Below are 18,837 nucleotides of genomic sequence, written 5' to 3'. Positions count from 1 at the left end.
ACGAATGGAGATAATCTTTTGGGTTGTTTTCGGTTGATGATCGACTCTCTTTTTTTCCCTGTGTGTGCTGTGCACAGTCGTCCCCGCCCTATAATATTATCCCACCCGCTGGTGAGCGCTCTCATTCGCTCGTTATGTCTCAATGGCTCGGCCGCGCTCCCAGCCAACAACATCCGGTCCGCATTATCTCTCGCGCTTATTTCAAACTCATTTTTTCTCTCTTTCCTTTCTCTGTACAGGAGTGCCGCTCCTGTAAAACCGTACGTGTTTTTGTTGTTTGGAAGGAAAAAGAAAAAGCCCATTATTTCCAGTCAGAAATTATTAAGAGCTTTAACCTGTGTGTGTTGTTTGCCCACCCTCAGCAAAAGAACTATACCCTCCGTTTGAATTCCGGTGGGGAGTGTAATGAATTGCGGCTGGGCATTTGCACATGGCTAGGCCTTAAGTAGGCTCTCTCTTCCTTCTAGACTTCTTGAGTGCGTGTTAAGACGGAGCTATTGTTTCTCACTTGACTTTGAAGCCACCCCCTCATCCGCTGTTACATTTTCTCTCCCCCGTTTTTCTTGTGTGTCTCTTGTGCAGCACTGGAAAAGATGGAGGAACAACCCCCTGTTGTTCTGATGACGTCCATTGATACATTGGCTGCTCTTGTGTGGGAAAAAAAGACCAAAAGTTTTACCAAAAACTTTGGCCAAGATGTTGCATGTTGGCGCCGTGTTACAGCATTTACTATGATGGGCCTGTATGTATAAGAGCAGGTTCAAAGTATCTTGTTAAGCTTGTCCAGATAAAAACGGCCGGTCTCGAATGTCTTCTTGAAATTGAAAAATTTCTGAAGGGCCCCAACACCAGCAGTAGCCGCCCGCTAGCATTGCGATCTATATGTTTCTGAATTGAGATTCCACAGGCGACATCCTATATAGCGCGCAGGGGCTTGTACGTACAGCAGCATTGATGTATCATTTGGCCCGCCATCTATTTGGCGGACCTTTGGAACGTTAGACGGCCAAGGGACAACACACAACACAGGCAGCCGTCCAAAAAGGAGCGGCCTCTCACGACAGATGTTTTGATATTTTTCCTTTTGGATTTTCCCATTTGGCCTCTGAATCTTTGGTCTTTTACGCACCAGCCTCCGCTGCTACCAGAGTAGGACTATCAAGATGAGCTAGCGCTTGGCGTTTTATAATATCACACAGCACGCAAAAGCCAAAGGCCAGCACGGCAGCCAAAAAAGCTCAAAAACCCAGAAGACAACTTTTAAGTACGGCCATCACTATAGTTAGGAGAGAGGACTCGAACGTCTCGTAAAAATCCTCTCCAAGAGTGTCATCGTAAAAAATGACGAATAAAAAAAATATGTAAGTTGAAATAAGTTTGGTTAGGTTATTATTTTTTTAAATATCAATGAAGCGAATTCACGACTTGTCTCTCGCTTTTTTTTTGGGAGGGGGGGGGGATATTTCTTCGTGAGTGTGTCGTGTGTGCCAAATCGGGACAGAAGGTGGAAAAAATCAGTTTCACAAAACTATCATAACGTACAATAAACATAATGCGACAAAAAAATAAAATTAAAAAGCCGTTCTTGTCCGGCGTAACGGCCGCCTTTCGTGTTTTCTACCTATTTTGATGGCCGTCGCCGTCATATATTCCTATATCTCACGGCATCGTGGACTTATATATTCGGTCTGGCCGTGTTGTTGTCCATATGATACAACACACCACACACTTTTTATACTGACACACTATTTGCTGCTGTTCATTTCTATTTACCATATTTCTTATTTTTTAAAGAAACAAATGTCTTTTTCTTTCTTTATATTTCGGATGGGAAAATAGCGCGGGCAGGAATAATAAAACAATATCCAACACGACAGACACACACAGCACAATAAGAATGATGACGAGAGACTTGCATATAACGGTCACGCTCGTAATCAAAGAAATGTCATGTACCATGTCTTATATATAAATTTGATTCGCCTGGCGTGTTGGAATCAGCGGATCGACACGACGACCGCGCGCCATTTTTTCTTCTTTCAATTTCGTTTTAATTAGAAAACAACCCAAAAAAAAACGGGCGCTGGTATTTTGATGGCCTATTTCGAATAGTGTCAAGCTTCGTATGAGCTCTTCTCTATTTCACGAATATTTCGGGAGTCGCATTGGAGTAGAGCTGAAGGAGGAAACTGGAAACCCGACGAGCTCAATGGATTCGAAACCCCCCGAAAAAGAAAAGGAAGAAAAAGGAGCGAACAACCGAAAACAAATCGTTAAGAGTTGATTGGGTATATCGTTATCTGAATGTTTGTGCCAGTTGACGTGTGAGTGTGTGTGTGTGTGTGTTGAGACAACACGTATCAACGGCCCGGTTGTCTGTGCGTGCGATGACGACCGCGCGGCGCGGGAAACCCACACGATTTCTTTTTCCTACCCGAAAAAAGCACCGCAGGAGGAACAAAACGAGACGACGTGCTGCTGGGGTTCAAACCGCCCCCAGCCCCAGGCCCTGATGGAACAAATTGTCCCGCGCCGTCGCCTTCACACTCTTTTAACATTTATTTATTTTCCTTTTATTTCTTAGTTTTAGTTTTAGTTTTTTTTGTCCAAATTCCATGGTCAACAGATTGTTTTTTTTTGGTTGTTTAAGTGTCGAATCGTGAGTACCGACGTTTCAGTTTGCCAGTTGGGATTTTTGGGGTTTTTTTCACTCGACTCCCGTTTCGAGGAAAATAATAAACCTGACCCAAAACACCATCGCCAGTAGATTTTGGAATTAAGAAGGGTGGAAAACATTGTTTCGTTAACAGCCGCTTGAGGTTTGTTCAGCTGTTCCTTGTGTACTGGTTCTATTTTTTTGCATCAATAATTTGGTGGTAACTACGTCTTCATTTTGTTCCTGACGCCCCAAACGGTTGTCACAAATGCCGACGAGGTGTTGCCAATATCGGCAATAAGCGCCACTTGGAGATGCTATAAATTCATTTCATTCTAAAGGCTTTATTTGAACGGAAATATATATTATCCGTGTACATATATTTTAGGGTTACGCAATACATCACTCTCTGTCAATGCAAGCAGCCGACGACGCCGTAAAAACGCCCATTCCGACGTCGTTCTCCCTTTTTTGTTTTCTAAATTTCGTTTCATTCATTACGAGAGCTATTCTTCTTTCTTTTAATTATTCTTCGCTTCCTCCTAGCCGATCCCCGCGCTCTCTCAAATCACTTGACACTCGTCGTCGTTTGTCTTCTTTGACTTGCAGCAGCGGCAGCGGCAGTTGCGTTGTGTCATTTTGAGGAGGAGATTTTCTCGGTGGGGTTCACCAAGAAACTTTGTCTGCTGGTCGTTTTTCTTTCTTTCTTTCTTTTCTCTCTCCCCCCGGTTGGCTTATTACAGACACTCGGACGTGTGATGTGGTCGTGTCTCTCCGGCGGGGGCATCTTATACGCCCGAACGGTTTATGCCCACAATAAAATAAATGCAAGAAAAGAAAAAGAAAAGAAAAAGAAAGTTAAAAATGGGCAAAGAGAAGAGTCCTAATGGAAGAAAAGTGTCATGACAGAGAGAGAAAAACTCTTAACACACAACGAGTCGTTGTGTGTGGCTCGTGAGCGCGTTATATTCGCCCGGCTGCCACTCACTGATATTCCGGGCGTGTTATTTCCCATCGCACGTCTCCGTCGATATACATCTTCTCTTATCCTATGCGCTTGTGTGTGTCTGTGTGTTGGACAACACATTTCTTGTCTATTCCTATTCTTCTATTCTCTCTCTCTGCTCTCTCCTTTTGTTTTTTGTTGGTTTCCAGAAGTTGTGTAAGTTCATGGGTCTTCTTCTTCTTCTTTTTTATATCTTTTTTGAAATAGTTTCGTTTCCTCCCTATATATCCCGTAGACACTTTTAACCTTTTTCCTTCTTCTTCTTCTTCTTCTTCTTCTTCTAGTTCCCAATCAGGCGCCACCTCCGCCGCCCCCAACTACTACACCCTTTCGAAGAGGTTGGGTATATATATATATAGAGAGAGAAGAGGGACGGACGCGAGTGTCTTGGTTTATAACTGTGACGGAAATATATATATATATACATTCCTCCCCACCGCCGTCTCACTCACCGTGGCGTTCTGAATTTTTAAAATATTATTTCGTTTTCCCCATCTTCATATTTTTCACCGCGAGTCGTCCGTCTTTTTTTTATTTTATTTTATTTTTCTCCCTCGTTCGTTTTTCTTTTTCTTTTTTCACCTCTGTTTGTCCGTTTCCATCCGCGCCCACCGGCTTATTTTACGGACACGCCTGCGATATCCAAAACAACCCCCTTTGGTTTCTGAGCTTCCCCGCGCCCACCCTGTTTCACGGGGGTGTGCGTCATCATCCCGCGAAGAAGAAGAAGAAGAGTCGAAGCTCGTTTTTCTCTTTTTTGAACGCATTCTTTTCCCGATGGATGATGATGGATGATTGATCCTCCATCTATCTGTCTATTTATCTCTCCGCGTCTCGTTCGTTTTCAGAGACGGGCCGTAAATCCCTCTTTGTTCCGCGTTCGTTCGTGTCACCTTATTGCGTCACACTCAGTCTTCCATTGGTTTTTTAATTTTATAAATTTTTTTTTTTAATTTTTTTTTTTTTTTTAATTTCGCTCTATACAGGTTCCAATATCAACAGCCAGAGGCAACCGACCATTAGCATCCGGACGAAAGAGATCCGGTTGGTGCGCGATGCCGGGAGTGCTGGTAGCGGTAGCGGCGGCGACGGCGGTTATGGTATTACGTTACGTTGCAGCAGCAGCAGCAGCAGCGCCTCCAACGGCGGCGGTGGTGGGGGTGATTCCAACGGAAAGAGCGGACGATCGTTTATCATCACTTTCGTCAAGCCCAACAGCCCGGCTGATAGGTACGCGCTGTACACATAATAATAATAAAAAGTTATTCGATATTTAAGATGCTACCTACCCCTCTCACCATTCACATCAAAATAGAACCCGATACTTTTTTGCCAAATAGTCACAGTCACACAACCGGAAGCGGTAACAAATGATTATGCAACCATAGGTTCAAGTTTCTTTTCTCTTTTCTTTTTCTCCCTCTTCTTCTTTTCCGGTCATCGACACACGCAGAGACGGAACCGTTCAGATAGGAGATCGCGTCCTATCCGTCAACGGACGCGAGTTGGCCGGATGCAGCCTCATCCAAGCGCAGAAATGGATCCGGGAGACGGACAAGTAAATACATCTCACGCGCCCGTTTTTATTTTGAAAAATGAGTAGAGTTTTGACACGGTGAGTTGATGACAGGTTGTCGGCCGTCATCGAGTACGACGTCGCCCTGGTCGACAGGAGCCAATACGCCCACAGTCCGTTGCTGGTCGAAGTCGAGAAATCACCTGGATCTCTCCTGGGCATCAACCTGGTGGCCGAAAACACCACGCCCAAAACCAATAACCAGCGGGGAGTTGTCATCGAGTCCATCACCAGCGCATCCATCGCCGAAAGGTATTCAACATTTTGTTTTTTAATTATTTTTAATTTCCGGCGGAATAGAAATTCAGAAATGTCTACCTCTCATCCAGGTGCGGGGCTCTGCATCCAGGCGACCAGATCTTGGCTGTTGGCGATGTCCGGCTAGACGGGCCGAGCGGTGTCGACGTCCAGGAAGTGGCGCGATTGCTGCGCAGCAATTACAGCGGCGACGTAGTCAAATTGATTGTCGCTCCGTCCGGAATGCTGGGCCAGCGGAGGAACGGCGAGCACGGCAGCCGGAGAGGTTTGCTGCCGCCGCCCAGTCCCAGGCCGTCCCTGAACGGCACAATGCGCAGCCGCCTGAGCAGCCGGACCAAGTCGCGATCGGGGATTCAGCGAATGGAAAACTGCTCAACGCGATTGGAAACGGCCTCGGTGGCCTCATCCGGCCAGTCGGGATCCAGCAAAGGTTCGTGCTCGATGAGCAGCCCGTCCACCAGTCACGGCCGGGTGATGCTCAGCCACCCGGAGTGGGTCACCGTCACCCTGCAGATTGATTGCCGCGGCAGCTACGGGCTGGCCTTAGGACGGGCGCCGGACCACGAAGCGCCCGTCGTCATTAACGTCGAATCAAACAGTCCCTGCGATAGGTATGTACATATACAATTGATTGATTTATTTTTAATTTGAATTTAATTTCCATTTTTTTGTTTTGAAACACCTTTTTTTGGCCGGAATTTGGTTTCCGATTGTATAGGGCCGGATGCATCCAGCCCGGTGACCGAATCCTGCGCATCAATCAACAGAGTACGGCCGGCATGAATTTAGACGAAGTGGTCGAACTGATGAGAGACTCTAAACCGCGGATGACGCTCGACGTCGAGTTCGATGTGGCCGACTCGGTCGTTCCGGCCACCGGAGTTTACTGGCTCAAACTGATCAAACCGACCGGATCGTCGTCTACCTTCGGCATCACTCTCCAAGGTAATAACAATTTCATTTTCATTGCAGATTAGAAATTTTTTATTTTTGTTTTTTTGTTGTTTTTTTTGGGACGGGTGCCCATTCAGATGATGCCAAAGTACAGAGGACTAGCGACGGAAGCTTGGCCGTCAGTGCCGTTCTGCCGGGCTCGGTGGCCCATCGAACGGGTTCCGTCCAAGCCGGCGATCGCTTGTTGGCCATCAACAACAGCCGCGTCGAGATATTGACCATCGACGAGGCCCTTTCGGTCCTGCAGAGCGAGCAAATCATCCGGCTGAAATTGCACAAAAGCCAGTCGGCGGATGAGTTGCCGCAACAGGCCCCTGTCGTCTACACGGTGGAGCTCGTCCGGCATGGAGGTCCTTTGGGGATCACCATTTCCGGCACCGAGAGCCCCGACGATCCCATCACCATCTCCGGACTGACGGAAGGAGGACTGGCCGAAAGGACCGGAGCCCTTCACGCTGGTGACCGATTGCTGGCCATCAACGGCCGCTCCCTCCAGGGCAAACTCCTCTCCGAAGCCATTGAGATTCTCCAGAATTCCGGCGACATTGTGACGCTGAAAATCGGCAAATCCAACGCAAGTAAGAATTAGTAGAATAATATTGCAAAACCTAATAATAACCAGACTAAATTGTCATATCTTATCCGCATTTCGTTTGACTGTTTTCCAGAAGTGCTCAACACGGGAGAACTTCAAAGAGAAGATTACCTGCCTCTCAAGTTGCCTCCGCTGCCTTCCATCGATAGCGCCGTCGAATCGTGGGTCAGCGGAGCCTCCAACCGGAACAACAACAACAACAACGATTCGACGCCGATTTACACGGCCGGTGCGTCACCTGATTTGAAATTGACGACTCCAGCAATGTTTTCCTCAAAATAATTATCTTCTGATTGATTAAAGAGAGCGCCACGGTAAGACGGAGGCAGAACAATAACCGGGAGCAGTGCTGGGACATGCTCAGCTCGCCCAGCGTCGACAGCGGCCAATTCGAAGTCCAGTGTAACGTCATCGTCAACGGCCCTGTGCCCAGCAGCAGCAGCCCGGCCAACTCGGCTGCTGGGACGTCGCCGGGTCAGCAGCAGCAAGACGGGTGCGAAGTGGAGACGGCCGAGCCCGTCATCCGCATGAGCGATCTAGCTCTGGTCCAGCGTTGCAGCACTTTACCCCGCAACTACCGCAAGCTAACCCATCCGCAACGGCCGGATACCGACAACTGCAGCAACACCTCTCGAGCTTCGCCCATCTACTGCCTAGCGCCGGCCTTCCCTGGCTCCCAACTGCCGTCCAATTTGGAAATCCACCAGGTAAAATCATTTAAAGGCGATTGATCATTTAAAAAAAAATGAAATGCGCTGACTTTTCCGTTTGGCTCAGGTGACGTTGCACAAGGATTCCGTGTACGAAGATTTCGGTTTTAGCGTTTCGGACGGCCTGTACGAGAGAGGGATCTACATCAACCGCATCCGCAAAGGAGGGCCAGCCGATCTGTCTGGCCTTCTCCAGGCTTTCGATAGAATCCTTCAAGTATACACATCATTTTTCCAAACTAAATAATAACCAGAATCTAAATCAATTGTTGGACAACCAAAATATATTGTGTAGGTCAATGATACTCGGACGTACGATTTTGATTGCTGTTTGACGGTGCCGCTGATCGCCGCTGCTGGAGACACGATCCTGTTGGTAGTCGGCCGCAACCCACTCTCCGTTCACCTGGACCTGAAGGAGAACGCCGTTAGTGGACTCAACTGGGACGAAGACGAGGACGGAATGATTCCGGCCGACGCCGACGATATGGCCACTTCGTCCGCTTTCGTCGGTGTCCGCACCATAACGACCACACTTTAAACAAAATGAAACACTTATATACAGTATATAATATTCACACACAATTAAAAAGCAAAAATTAATAAATAAATAAATAAAATTTAAAACAAGATTTGAACCAATACCAAAAGAATGGAGTGGACCTGATTGTTTTTTTAAAACGTCTAAATTGTATATCGCTTTATCATGTATGACACCGTCTCCGCGCCTACGCAAATATAGTGGAATAACATTCATTATCGCAAAGCATTTTGTACACATACACACTCAGACACACACACAATGATGAACTGTTTTGAACTGTATCAAAAGAACCACACGATAAAAAATGTTGTCACCGTCGTGCTTACATAAGATTGTCTTCCTTCCATTACTGACACTTTCTATCATACTATTATTGTGTTTGAATTAACCCCATAAAATGTCTGCGAATGGATTTACCTAAATATATTATCTATTGTCGCTTGTTTCTTTTGTTTTCGATAATATAATTTACAATCTACATGTGTTTGAGATTACTTGACAGGGAAGTTTATGCAGAGCTACATTTTTCAAACTCTTAAGGTGCGCTCCTTTGTTTCGGGGGGGGGGGGGCGGGAACTATTGTTGAATCGACGAAGTGCTACGTTGCCGATTTTAAACTAAAGCGCAACCTTTGAACATTAGTCCAGTTCCAGACTTCCAGTATACTGATGACCTACTTTTTTACATTTCCTTGTGGAAAAAAATGAAAAAATCATTTTGGATTCTAAAAGTAATATCGCTACTTCAAGTGGATCAATTTGTCAATTTTTTTTTACATGTTCACGTTTTTTTAATATTTGGGATTATACATTTTTTTACAGGAACGTTAGAAGACATTCTGGACATTCCGGATCTCTTAACATCTAGAAAAAAAAATTACTTTTAGATTTCTCTTGAAATAGTAAAAAAAAAAAAAAAAAAAAATTAAAAACAATATGATATATTTTCCCCTAGCTTTCTCATGGTGTTAAGCCAAGCTGTAATCTATTGTGATTCTCTCGATTTGGATTTTGTTTTTCCTCACTCGCGGATTGCTTTTCGAAAAATTCGAGAAATTTATTTTGGTTATTTCTTCTTGTCGTTTCTATTTCCGTTGAAACACACAAACGAATTTTATGTTTTATTTAAAAAAGAAAAAAACCTAACTAATAAGATATGCTATGCATTTATAAGGTATTCTTTCTTTTTACGATAAAAAATTCCCCATTTTGAATCGAGCGCCACTAGTGGTAAAGAGGGAAGTTGGACGGTTGGCGCTCGTCAATTGTTACTCACGTGGTCCAACAGCGCCACCTGGAAAATTTGCGGCTTAACATGGAATCGTCCGGCATGCGAGTCGCTGTAAAAGACGATCGACTCTAAAATTTCCATTTCGTAAACGTTTCACTCCCGTTCAGTATTGTTTTAACCACTATGTTTCTTCAGTAAAAATCTACCAGTTTTTACATTCACAGGTGAGTTGTCGACATTTTTTAAATACTTTTTCTCATTGATACAATGTTCGATGTCCACATTTTTTTTCGAGTAGACGTCGTAGTGCTGTATTCTCCATGCTGGAATCTCGTGCTTGTGAAGTACACATTCGTTGTGGATTCACCGCATGGCGAGATGTGATGTGACATTTTCTTTTCTTGGCAGTTTTCAATCTTGCAATTACATATCATCAATTCCTGTGTTGAGTACCTTCTGCATTTGATTAATTGACACGTTTTTGTAAAAATTTGTCTCGAGATATGTCCGAAGTCATGAAAGTGACGTTTAGAAATTAAATTTTGTATTGGTGGAACTGGTGCCCACATGCATTTATAATTTTCGTTCGTAATTACCACATCACTTAATTAATCCTATTTTGTGTTTTAGCAGTTTTATTTGGATGGCCTAAATGCCCAGTGGAACCATGGGGCTGCAGTCGTTGCAACAACTGATTGAGTCTCAGTTTGCTGGGGCGTGTGTGTCTGTGGACTTGCTGAGAATTGCTTCCTCCGTTGCTAGCCCATACCAAGGGAGGGTGGCTCTCAGTCTTGTTGTCGATGCAGAATGCTGCCTTGACAGACTCTATGGTGGCTACGTTTCTGGTAAACAATTTTTTATTCAAACTGTTCAATTTCAACTGACGAACTTGTTTTGCTATTGCTATTGCTTTTGCTTTTGCTTACAATTTTCAATATAAAACAATTCTAATTATTGTTACAGATTGGATCTGTGGTGGTCAGTGGAATCGAATGCTGCAATTTTTGGCATCTCTTGTTCAGACGTTGCATGCACACAATCTACATTTGGCTGTCTTTTTCAATGGCTCTCTGGAACCACCCCGCATGCATGAATGGGTCAGGAACCAGCTTGCCGCTCGAAGCAATATCTATCAGGTGTTACGCCATTTACATACCAAAGGAACTCCGCCACCGAAAGTCTGGTGGGTGCCTCCGTCCACTCTCAGGACGGCTTTGCGTCTTGCTCTACGTCATTTAAAGATCGCTGTGGTAATTAACTCATGTTGCTTTCTTTCTAATGACAATGCTGACGTTATTTTTAAGTTGAGCAGTGTTGATGATCATCATCAAGAAGTGATAGGATTCTGTCGTGATAATCATTTTCACGGCATTTTGGCGGAAGATGCTGAATATGCCATCTTCGATCCGCCCAGGTATTTCTCTTCCAAGCAGTTGAAACTCACTTACAAAGTAAGTCTTGAAACTAAAATAACCATCTCATTAGTTTAACGAGTTCGTCTCTTTCATCGCTAGGGTTCATTGGAAACTAAAGAATTTATTTTGGACGAAGTGGCCAAAGGTTTGAACCTGAATCCTAACAGGTTTTGTGTATTGGCAGCGTTATTGGGTAATTTTCTGCTCACTGATGCTGATCTCAGAGAATTTCACAAAAGAATATGTGAGGAAAATCAAACGCCACTAGTAAGTTTTTGAGGACGACTCTATTTTACGAAATATGTTAACGTTTTGGTTACAATTTACAGAATCAACCAGAAGGAGTGATACGCGCTGTGGCATCGTTTGTGCGCGAACTGCCTTCCATTGATAATTTGGAGAGTGTAGGAGCAAAAGTGTTCAATTCGACCACCGATGGTCGAGTCAATCGTTTCAAACAAGCTGTTAATTATTTCTTGAATGGAACACGTGAGCAGTATGGACGGCATAAAAATGCTACGCTACGTAATTTTACTTCAGAGGATAAAGATTCAATTATTCACTTAATTTTTTTTCTTTTAAATAGTGAGACAACACAATCATCATAACGAGGGTAAAAATCATAAACATGGTATTGCAGCCCATGAAACTAAAGCTAGAAAGTTGGCGTCAGAAGCTGCCGATGAGGAGGTGAAATATTAGAAATACGAGAGAAAAGAAACAAATCATTTATTCCATATTAATTGTTTCTTAGCAAAACGAAATTCCTGATGCAGTTCCTTCCTCTAGCGATCAACCTCAAGAAGAGGTCGTCGAAAATGGTATGTCTCGAATTTTTTACTTATATTTTTATATTATTCCGTGATGATAACACACTTCAATTTGAATCACTGTGATGCATTGATTAGTCTTGCTGAAAGTAGCTGAACTGTAACTTGTTCTGTTTTCCAAGAGCTGCTGTATCATCACTTTTTGTTATCGTAGGGGGGTATGTTAACGGAGGTTCGCAACCTCATGGCAGTAGTAGCGGGAGCAGTTCGGGTGCAACATCTCCGCACCGCGATCGCGAAGCGTGGGGAGGTCCTAAATCAGCAGAAGGTCAATACCAGCCTAGTCTTCCCCCGGTAGCTGCCGAAGTGCTAAGGACGGCCTACGAAAGACATCGCCGTGGTCTCATGTCGCCTTACATGTATCAACTCTTGACTCAGGTGAGTTTTTTTTTACTTATGTTTGTGGTTCTTATTCGTTAACATCTTCAAAAAGCACCGTTTCTGGTTTAATATACCGGGTAGCGGTCGTCAAATGAAGGTAAATCAAATGTAGTGTCTAGGTGGGATCCAGTTTTTGTTCTCAAATTGTGTTCTCAATAAGGCATTCTACATAGACTGAAAAAAAGAGTTTGAGAGTTTGATGTTTTGAGACTTAGTACGGATATGTTGCAATTTTTGTTCATATATAGGGAGAAATCCGATTACCAGTAGTGCTGGAAGATCAGTGCCATCGCGAGGTTCCCAACATCCAATTGTTCTACAGACCTGTTCGCCAGATGGTTTACGCAATTTTGTTCAATCTTCACCACCACACGTTTTTGGCTGAAAAACAACGAGAACAACAAACCGATAAATCTGAAACAAGTAAGGACCTATTCGTTGTTGCGTTTTTACTGTGCCCTAACCACAAATTTTCTTTGTTAGATGGTGTTACCAACGGATCATCAACGCCTAGCAATTCAGCCTCGACTGGCAGCTATGTGCCTCCTCAGTCATTGAATGGTTCTGGAACCGCCACTCAGTCAAACCCACTTATACCTGAAATCAAAATTCGGGAATGGGTTTGGACGGCAGCGAACCCGTATCGTCACCCGGAAATTGTCGTTGCAGCTGCGGTTGGTTGGCCCGTTCCTACCGTTCATCGTCTATGGTTTGGGACATCCATGGGTGCGTATTTGTTTGTTAATTATCTGGTAACTTTATAAGGCCACCTCAATGATGATAAATGTCTGATTACTAGAACCAATGATGTTAGTATTGATTAGTCTTTCTGAAATGAAAATTTATATTTGAATTCTTCCAGTTGTCGACATGTTGTTAACTCATCTTCATTTTATAGATGACAAGAAGAGAAGGTTGAGGGCTTTCCTTTCTTGTTTGCACGCGGATACGGCATTAATGTTGAATCCGGACTATGTTCCTCAACATCTGTTAATTTTGGCGTGCGTACTGAGGTATATAATGGCTGCTTCGCAAGGGACGATTCTTCAGAAGCAAGAATTGGACGCTTTGATCGTACAAGCCTTTGCAATGGAAATAACAAATCCAAATTATCTGCAAGATCTCCAAGTAAGTCTGGTTATCCAATCATGTGTGCAGCTTCAAAGAACGTGTTATTTATTTTATTTCATTTAAAAAAATAAAGCTGACAAAGGTGAGTGCACGTGGCGTCCAGCTCGCAACCTTGGTAATGGAAGGCGTGGAAACTGCTTTGTTGGTGAACGACGCGTGTGGGTCGCCCGTCCCCTGGCCTGTCTGCTGTCCTTGGCTCTTCTTTGATGGAAAACTGTTTCATACTAAACTCAGTCGAACACAGACAGTCAGAGACCTTCACGAGCTATGCGAGCATCGTGGAGATCTCATTATGAAAGTAGAGAAACTACGCAAGGCCATATTGGATGGACTAGTGCTCACTCCGCTTCCTCCCCGTCCACCAGCACTAGCTCCTATGCACGACCCAGCTTGTAAGATCTTATTACATTTAACTGTGATTACTTAATTGATTGAACGATTTTAGGGGCACCTCGAGATTTCTTGGCGGGACCTTTTAACGTTAATTTACCTAGTGGATTAAAACGAGGTGGTCAGGGTCAGCGTCGTGGTGTGGCCCGTGGAGGCCAGCTGGAAGTGGCTGGCGTCGTGGTTAGTTCATGGGTACCAAACTACGGTGGTCCCCGTGGACGTGGGCACATGGGATCTGCTTCAGGGCGTGGCGGTGGAATGATGCCTGCTCAAAATATGGCTCCACCTCAGAGAAATGGACATGTCCATTACTCCACTCGGGGTGGTAGAGCGGCTCGTGGTGGTCGGAGAGGTGGACATCAGGCAACTCAGCGAAAGCAGAACAATGCCACTTCAACAAACACAGCGACTGCTAATGCCTCACAGAGCAATGGGAAAGCTAGTGTGAACAGCAATGAAAGCTGCGACAGCAATCGGTATAGAGCTTCTATGTAACTACGCCATACTCCTGTTTAATTAACTATTATTTGTGTTTAATAGAGGAGTCAAACTACTCACGCATGAGACAATCCAGCCTGAGGTTAATGGTGAAGAAGTTGCAAAGTGAACGGAAGGATATGTTTGGTGTGGGCGCTGGCGATAGACGAGGGGTTGTTGCCCGTACAAAATGACTTTTTGTGACAATCAAAGTGAAACATTATTTTTCTAATGAACCTTGATAAAGTGAATTCAAGTGGTGCGGCTCGTGCTCCTACTCGTCATCAAGTCCCGCGATTCAGCTCGAGATGCTCTTGATCCTTCTCCACTAGTTCCCTCTTTTTTCTTTCTCTTTGAACCGACACTTGAGATCCTTCAGAAAAAAAACAAAGCAAAAAACATTCAACCGTTCAAACCTGTCAGTCAATCCGCGAGTCATTCTTAAAAAACGAACTGAGTTGTTCGTTGTTTTGGTTGACCTTTGAAAACAGGACGATGCCAGAAAAATTTTCATTTCTAACGGTAGAAAAGATATCGGGTTGAATCAGAAAATAATTGTCTAAAAGGAAAACATAGTTGGAAAAAAAGTAGTTTAAACTTGTCTCTACCCCCATCAATTGTGCCGTGTTTAGTAGTTCGAATCTGCTGCCTACGAGTTTCGGTTTCCCCACCCAACCGCTCTTCATCATTCTTGTCTAAAACCAAACCTTCCCTCTTCAGAGAGTTTGATAATTTTTTGTAGTTTTTCATTGAGGGGATTCATTTGTTTTTTCATTAATATTGGCATTCTTATGGTAAAAAAGAAAGTAGTTAAATTTCTAAACCATTAAACGTTTTCATACGCTGTGGCGTGAAATGGCAAAAAAGTAATAATTGAAAAGTAATCCTTGATCTTGGCACTTGAATCGTTAACCGCGGATAGATAATCAGTAAATGATGGTTTCTCCATCTCTTAAATTGCTTACACTACTGTCATGAATAATTTTCGCTTCTATATCCTATCCACCTACCTTACATACCTTCCGCTCCTAATTGGCCACTTTTCCTATCCAATTGTATACCACAAGATTTTTATTTGACTTCAAAGAATCATGTCAATTTTTCGATGCATGTGTGTGACTGCGTGTCAAAACGTGATGGTGTCTTGAGCCTCGTTGCTGAACGGCAAAACATTTGTACATGTGTATGATATCGATGTAATAGACAAAAACGAATGAAAAAATATTATTTGTGTTGACGCTGAGGACAATGCGTTAATTTAAGTTTTTTTTTTTTAAATTATTTTGCAATTTTTAAAGTATTACTTCACCTAATAACTTAGATGAACATTTCTTATTTTCCGTTTCCATATTTAGATTTCAAGGCGGTAAAACTAAAAGGTGTCCAAACATTGTGATCACGAATTATTGTAATTTTTATCCCGGCTCCTCTACAAGTGTGAGTGCAACTGTTCTGAGATCAACGCAATCGGATGGTCATTAGTTTATTACATCGGCTGAATTTTTCCTCGTAGCCAATTGCCAAGAAGTTACCGTAATAATTTTCTTTTTCGTTTAGTCTTTCGTCAACTTCTCGGCTTTGGGCTGTCTTAAAAGTTGGAGCACATCTTTGTTTGCTTAGGGGGAGGGGCGTATGTAATCTCAAAATTCATAAACAGGCAGTGAGAAGGGCACAACCATAGCAATAGAAGCGGGCAACGACTGGAAGTGTACGAACGCTGACAACGGTACCTGGGTGGGACTGGATGTGAACGCTGACGAGTGTTGACTGATCGGTCAGGCTGGTTGCACGGTCGTGATTCAATTTGATCACTCGCTACTGATTTAAACACTCAAACTCAGGTAGAGACCCTAACTGTTTTTGAGTTGCACAAACTTTAAATGTTTTATTTTTACCAGAGATTTGGTTTTCTAGTCAATCCTGGTGCTGTAATAATCGTCGATCAAGAAAAAAGGGTCACAAACAGGAAACAGTTTGTGAATTGTGATATTTGCTAAAATTATTAATGAGCAGTGAGCTCGCGGCGAGCGGGGGGGGGGGGGGTGAGCTATTTTCAAAAATCTGTCTAAGACGAGTTGCGGCCATCGGCCGCTACGATCACTCGGAATAGGGGGTCGTCGCTGGGCTCACCCGCGTCTGAGGTCTGAGCTAGCTAACCCGTGTTGATTACTCGATTGCTGTTCCATTCTGAAATTAGTTGTTTTTATCAATCGGCTCTACAAATTGGTAATTAATTGACAAAATAATAAATGACTAGCAATAACATATAGAATTTCATAATTTCAGGTGACCAAGATCTTGAAAATTTAACTTGGTACAAAGTTTAACAGAGAGTAAGAAAGGCTCAGCAGGATGTGGGAATTTTAAATTAGGTATGGTGAAACGGTAAAATTACAGTCTTATGTTAAATTAAAAAAAATTATGTTTTAAATTCAGGTTTAACTACCACAGGGACCACAGGCTTTGTTGCTAGCTATGGTCAACTAGTCCAGCCTCCTACTGAACTTTAAGGTGCCTCTTAATTGGAGAAACATTATTTTTTAGTAATGGACTAATGTATAACATGAAATTTTATGCTGGAGTCCTTGGGCCCCTTTTGACAACAATTGGCATTTGTATGTAGAGTACAGAAGTTTTAATCCGGGAAGAGAATTGGCCTAGGATTTATCAAAAGTAATTGGATGTATTGGTAATTGATTTGTTTCACTTCGGGGTGGATTCTTTCAATAATAATGTTGTTACTAAATGCACTTTAATTAGGCTTTTAGGCATCCTTAATTTTGTGTTAGCTCCATTGGTGATTGCTATGGCAACTACTCTATGCTTTCTTCAATAAATGCAGAAGTTTTGAAAAGAGAGCCCGGAAGCCTTGGCGCTCGCAGGTGGTCAATAAATAAGAGATTATATTTGCGATATTTTAATCAATCAGATCACGAGTTACAAGTGCGATTGTTTTGCAAAAATTTTGGAAATTCTATGTTTAATAGAGGCTCTACGGTGATGATTTAGTGTCGTGCTTTGTGATTAGGCCATTGTAATTACAGCTGATCGACCGTCCACTCAATAGGCCTACCCTTTTGGGTTTTCTTCTAACATGGTAGCATATCAACGATGCTTCTTATTATTCGGGATTGGATTTTGGAATGATTTGCTGTTACTGAACCGGTTGCTACCAATATGGCTTTTCCCACTCTATTGCTTCGAGGTACCCAGAACCAAATTAGTCTCGTATTGGTTCAACCAATACAGGCAAAATCAACAAGTTCGAAATACAAAATTGGGGAAACGCCTGAAATTCGAGAATCGCCGAATGGAGATGTCAGTGCTGACCCTGTTGAAGTTGCGTCATCAGTTCTGTCTGCTGCAATAACAGGTCTTTCTTCTCGCACTTTTACATTGAATTCAAAATGGTAGTGCATTATATATACTTTGTTCGTTTGCGTAAAATATTCTTATCATTTCATTTTTTGATGCTGCGTGTGGGAATTCACCGAAATATATTACTTGGTAAGAAAGTAATAAAATAACTAGTGAAACTTGAAAGAAAGGTTTTTTTTCTCAATTTTTATTTGCACAATTAAAAAATAAAAAATGTGCTGAAAATTCGAAACACTCTTCTCTTTGTTTATTATATTTATATGATTATATCCATAGCTATGACGTGAAACCGACGGTACCCATCAATTCGACTTTCTAATAGACATAATATTTTTTTGAATTCGAATAACGAGCATCGACTACTGCAACAAAGAAATAGCTAAATATTGAAATAAATAAATGATTAAATAATGAATCATGTATGCAGTAACAAAAAAGCAATCGAATTGAGATATTTCTATCTAGCCTAGTTTTAGTTTATATGGATTGGTTTTTTATGATGTGATTAACTGATTATACTGTCTTGCACTTTTTCTTCAGATGTTTTTTAAACACCATTCTAAAACTACAAAGTGAATCAAGCAAATGAAAATCTAGCAATTTGTTGATGAAAAGTTGGAAACGTTAGTCATCGCGGTTTAAATGTGGCTTTCCCATTGCTGTTTTTTTTTTTAAATAAATGATTGCGAGATAGCGCGGGGCTTTGCCCTGCAGCACCACTTTTTTTATGATAGTTGCACAAATCAAACTGAAGTCTATATTTGACGGGAAAATTTAATTTTTACAACTGTCAACTATCGGTGTGACCATTTCACAAAATATTGACATCGCAACAAACCAACGGTTTGGCCCACGCAGCCCCACATTAAATCTCGAAGGTCGACATTAGCGTTTTTTTAGATCGAAACGCAATTGGATCTCTTCAGTGAGTCACTTTGTTTAGGCAAACATTCCCTTGTGAAGTCGATGTTTACGATACCATCTCTTTCTGAAATATCGACAGAGTGATAACAGTACTTTTTTAACATCGATTGATATCTATTAAAGGAAGCAGTGTTCTGTCGGATAATTCCTTTCGAATAAAATTCCATATTCGCGAATAAAGAATAACATTATTCGTATTCGTTATTCGTCGAATAAATGACAGTTATTCGTATTCGTTATTCTTTATCTTTTAGAAAAAAATTATTCGTTGTCCGCGAATAACATTTCGAATAAATAAATCGAATCAATTTCGAATCAATGTTGCATTTTGGGATACTGTTTAAGGCACATTTAGCGCCAGCGCCACCTGTGGTGAGACAGA

At 42.5% G+C, this 18,837-nt stretch overlaps 2 protein-coding genes and 1 long non-coding RNA gene across 9 annotated transcripts in view; all 3 read left to right on the top strand.

Annotated features, from left to right (window-relative positions):
- The window catches only part of LOC124344366 (glutamate receptor-interacting protein 2-like), a 30,040-nt gene extending 21,298 nt beyond the window's left edge, over positions 1 to 8,742 (top strand). For 4 of the 5 annotated variants that reach the window (XM_046797905.1, XM_046797901.1, XM_046797904.1 and 1 more), the window contains 10 exons: positions 4,649 to 4,892; positions 5,116 to 5,220; positions 5,293 to 5,490; positions 5,568 to 6,107; positions 6,215 to 6,441; positions 6,528 to 7,028; positions 7,119 to 7,274; positions 7,349 to 7,752; positions 7,823 to 7,972; positions 8,051 to 8,742. In XM_046797905.1, the coding sequence (XP_046653861.1) occupies positions 4,649 to 4,892; positions 5,116 to 5,220; positions 5,293 to 5,490; positions 5,568 to 6,107; positions 6,215 to 6,441; positions 6,528 to 7,028; positions 7,119 to 7,274; positions 7,349 to 7,752; positions 7,823 to 7,972; positions 8,051 to 8,296 (2,771 nt within the window). In that variant the 3' untranslated portion in view covers positions 8,297 to 8,742. The remainder of the gene's footprint in view (positions 1 to 4,648; positions 4,893 to 5,115; positions 5,221 to 5,292; positions 5,491 to 5,567; positions 6,108 to 6,214; positions 6,442 to 6,527; positions 7,029 to 7,118; positions 7,275 to 7,348; positions 7,753 to 7,822; positions 7,973 to 8,050) is intronic. The other variant, XM_046797903.1, reaches the window with a different exon arrangement.
- An 854-nt stretch (positions 8,743 to 9,596) lies between these two features.
- On the top strand, positions 9,597 to 15,397 carry LOC124344046 (constitutive coactivator of PPAR-gamma-like protein 1). 2 transcript variants are annotated; one of them, XM_046797440.1, is made up of 16 exons: positions 9,598 to 9,753; positions 9,828 to 9,973; positions 10,160 to 10,374; positions 10,493 to 10,779; positions 10,834 to 10,980; positions 11,044 to 11,211; positions 11,274 to 11,469; positions 11,531 to 11,634; positions 11,699 to 11,765; positions 11,929 to 12,152; positions 12,404 to 12,578; positions 12,639 to 12,881; positions 13,054 to 13,283; positions 13,360 to 13,678; positions 13,732 to 14,152; positions 14,217 to 15,397. In XM_046797440.1, exons 3-16 carry the CDS (start codon positions 10,182 to 10,184, stop codon positions 14,281 to 14,283), a joined length of 2,841 nt encoding a protein of 946 aa, XP_046653396.1. In that variant the 5' UTR covers positions 9,598 to 9,753; positions 9,828 to 9,973; positions 10,160 to 10,181; the 3' UTR covers positions 14,284 to 15,397. The 2 variants fall into 2 exon arrangements, with proteins under 2 accessions (XP_046653395.1, XP_046653396.1); XM_046797439.1 differs by lacking the exon at positions 9,828 to 9,973 and having other exon boundaries at positions 9,597 to 9,753.
- Positions 15,398 to 16,228: 831 nt separating this feature from the next.
- Positions 16,229 to 17,063, top strand: LOC124344047. Of its 2 annotated transcripts, XR_006919521.1 has the most exons (4): positions 16,229 to 16,379; positions 16,440 to 16,525; positions 16,590 to 16,842; positions 16,914 to 17,063. It is a non-coding gene; the product is annotated as an uncharacterized LOC124344047 (long non-coding RNA). The 2 variants fall into 2 exon arrangements; XR_006919520.1 differs by having other exon boundaries at positions 16,590 to 17,063.
- The last annotated feature ends 1,774 nt before the right edge of the window (positions 17,064 to 18,837 follow it).

This window comes from Daphnia pulicaria, chromosome 6 (assembly GCF_021234035.1).
Source record: "Daphnia pulicaria isolate SC F1-1A chromosome 6, SC_F0-13Bv2, whole genome shotgun sequence".
Taxonomy (NCBI): Eukaryota; Metazoa; Arthropoda; class Branchiopoda; order Diplostraca; family Daphniidae; genus Daphnia; species Daphnia pulicaria.
This window is presented reverse-complemented; position numbering and strand designations above follow the sequence as displayed.

Excerpts from the sequence above, each read along its gene's own strand:
- LOC124344046 (XM_046797439.1), top strand. The coding sequence starts at position 10,182 with ATGCCCAGTGGAACCATGGGGCTGCAGTCGTTGCAACAACTGATTGAG. Across the intron at positions 12,882-13,053 it reads ATGGTTTGGGACATCCATGG|ATGACAAGAAGAGAAGGTTG; the intron begins GTGCGTATTTGT and ends TTCATTTTATAG. Across the intron at positions 13,284-13,359 it reads ATTATCTGCAAGATCTCCAA|CTGACAAAGGTGAGTGCACG; the intron begins GTAAGTCTGGTT and ends AAAAAAATAAAG.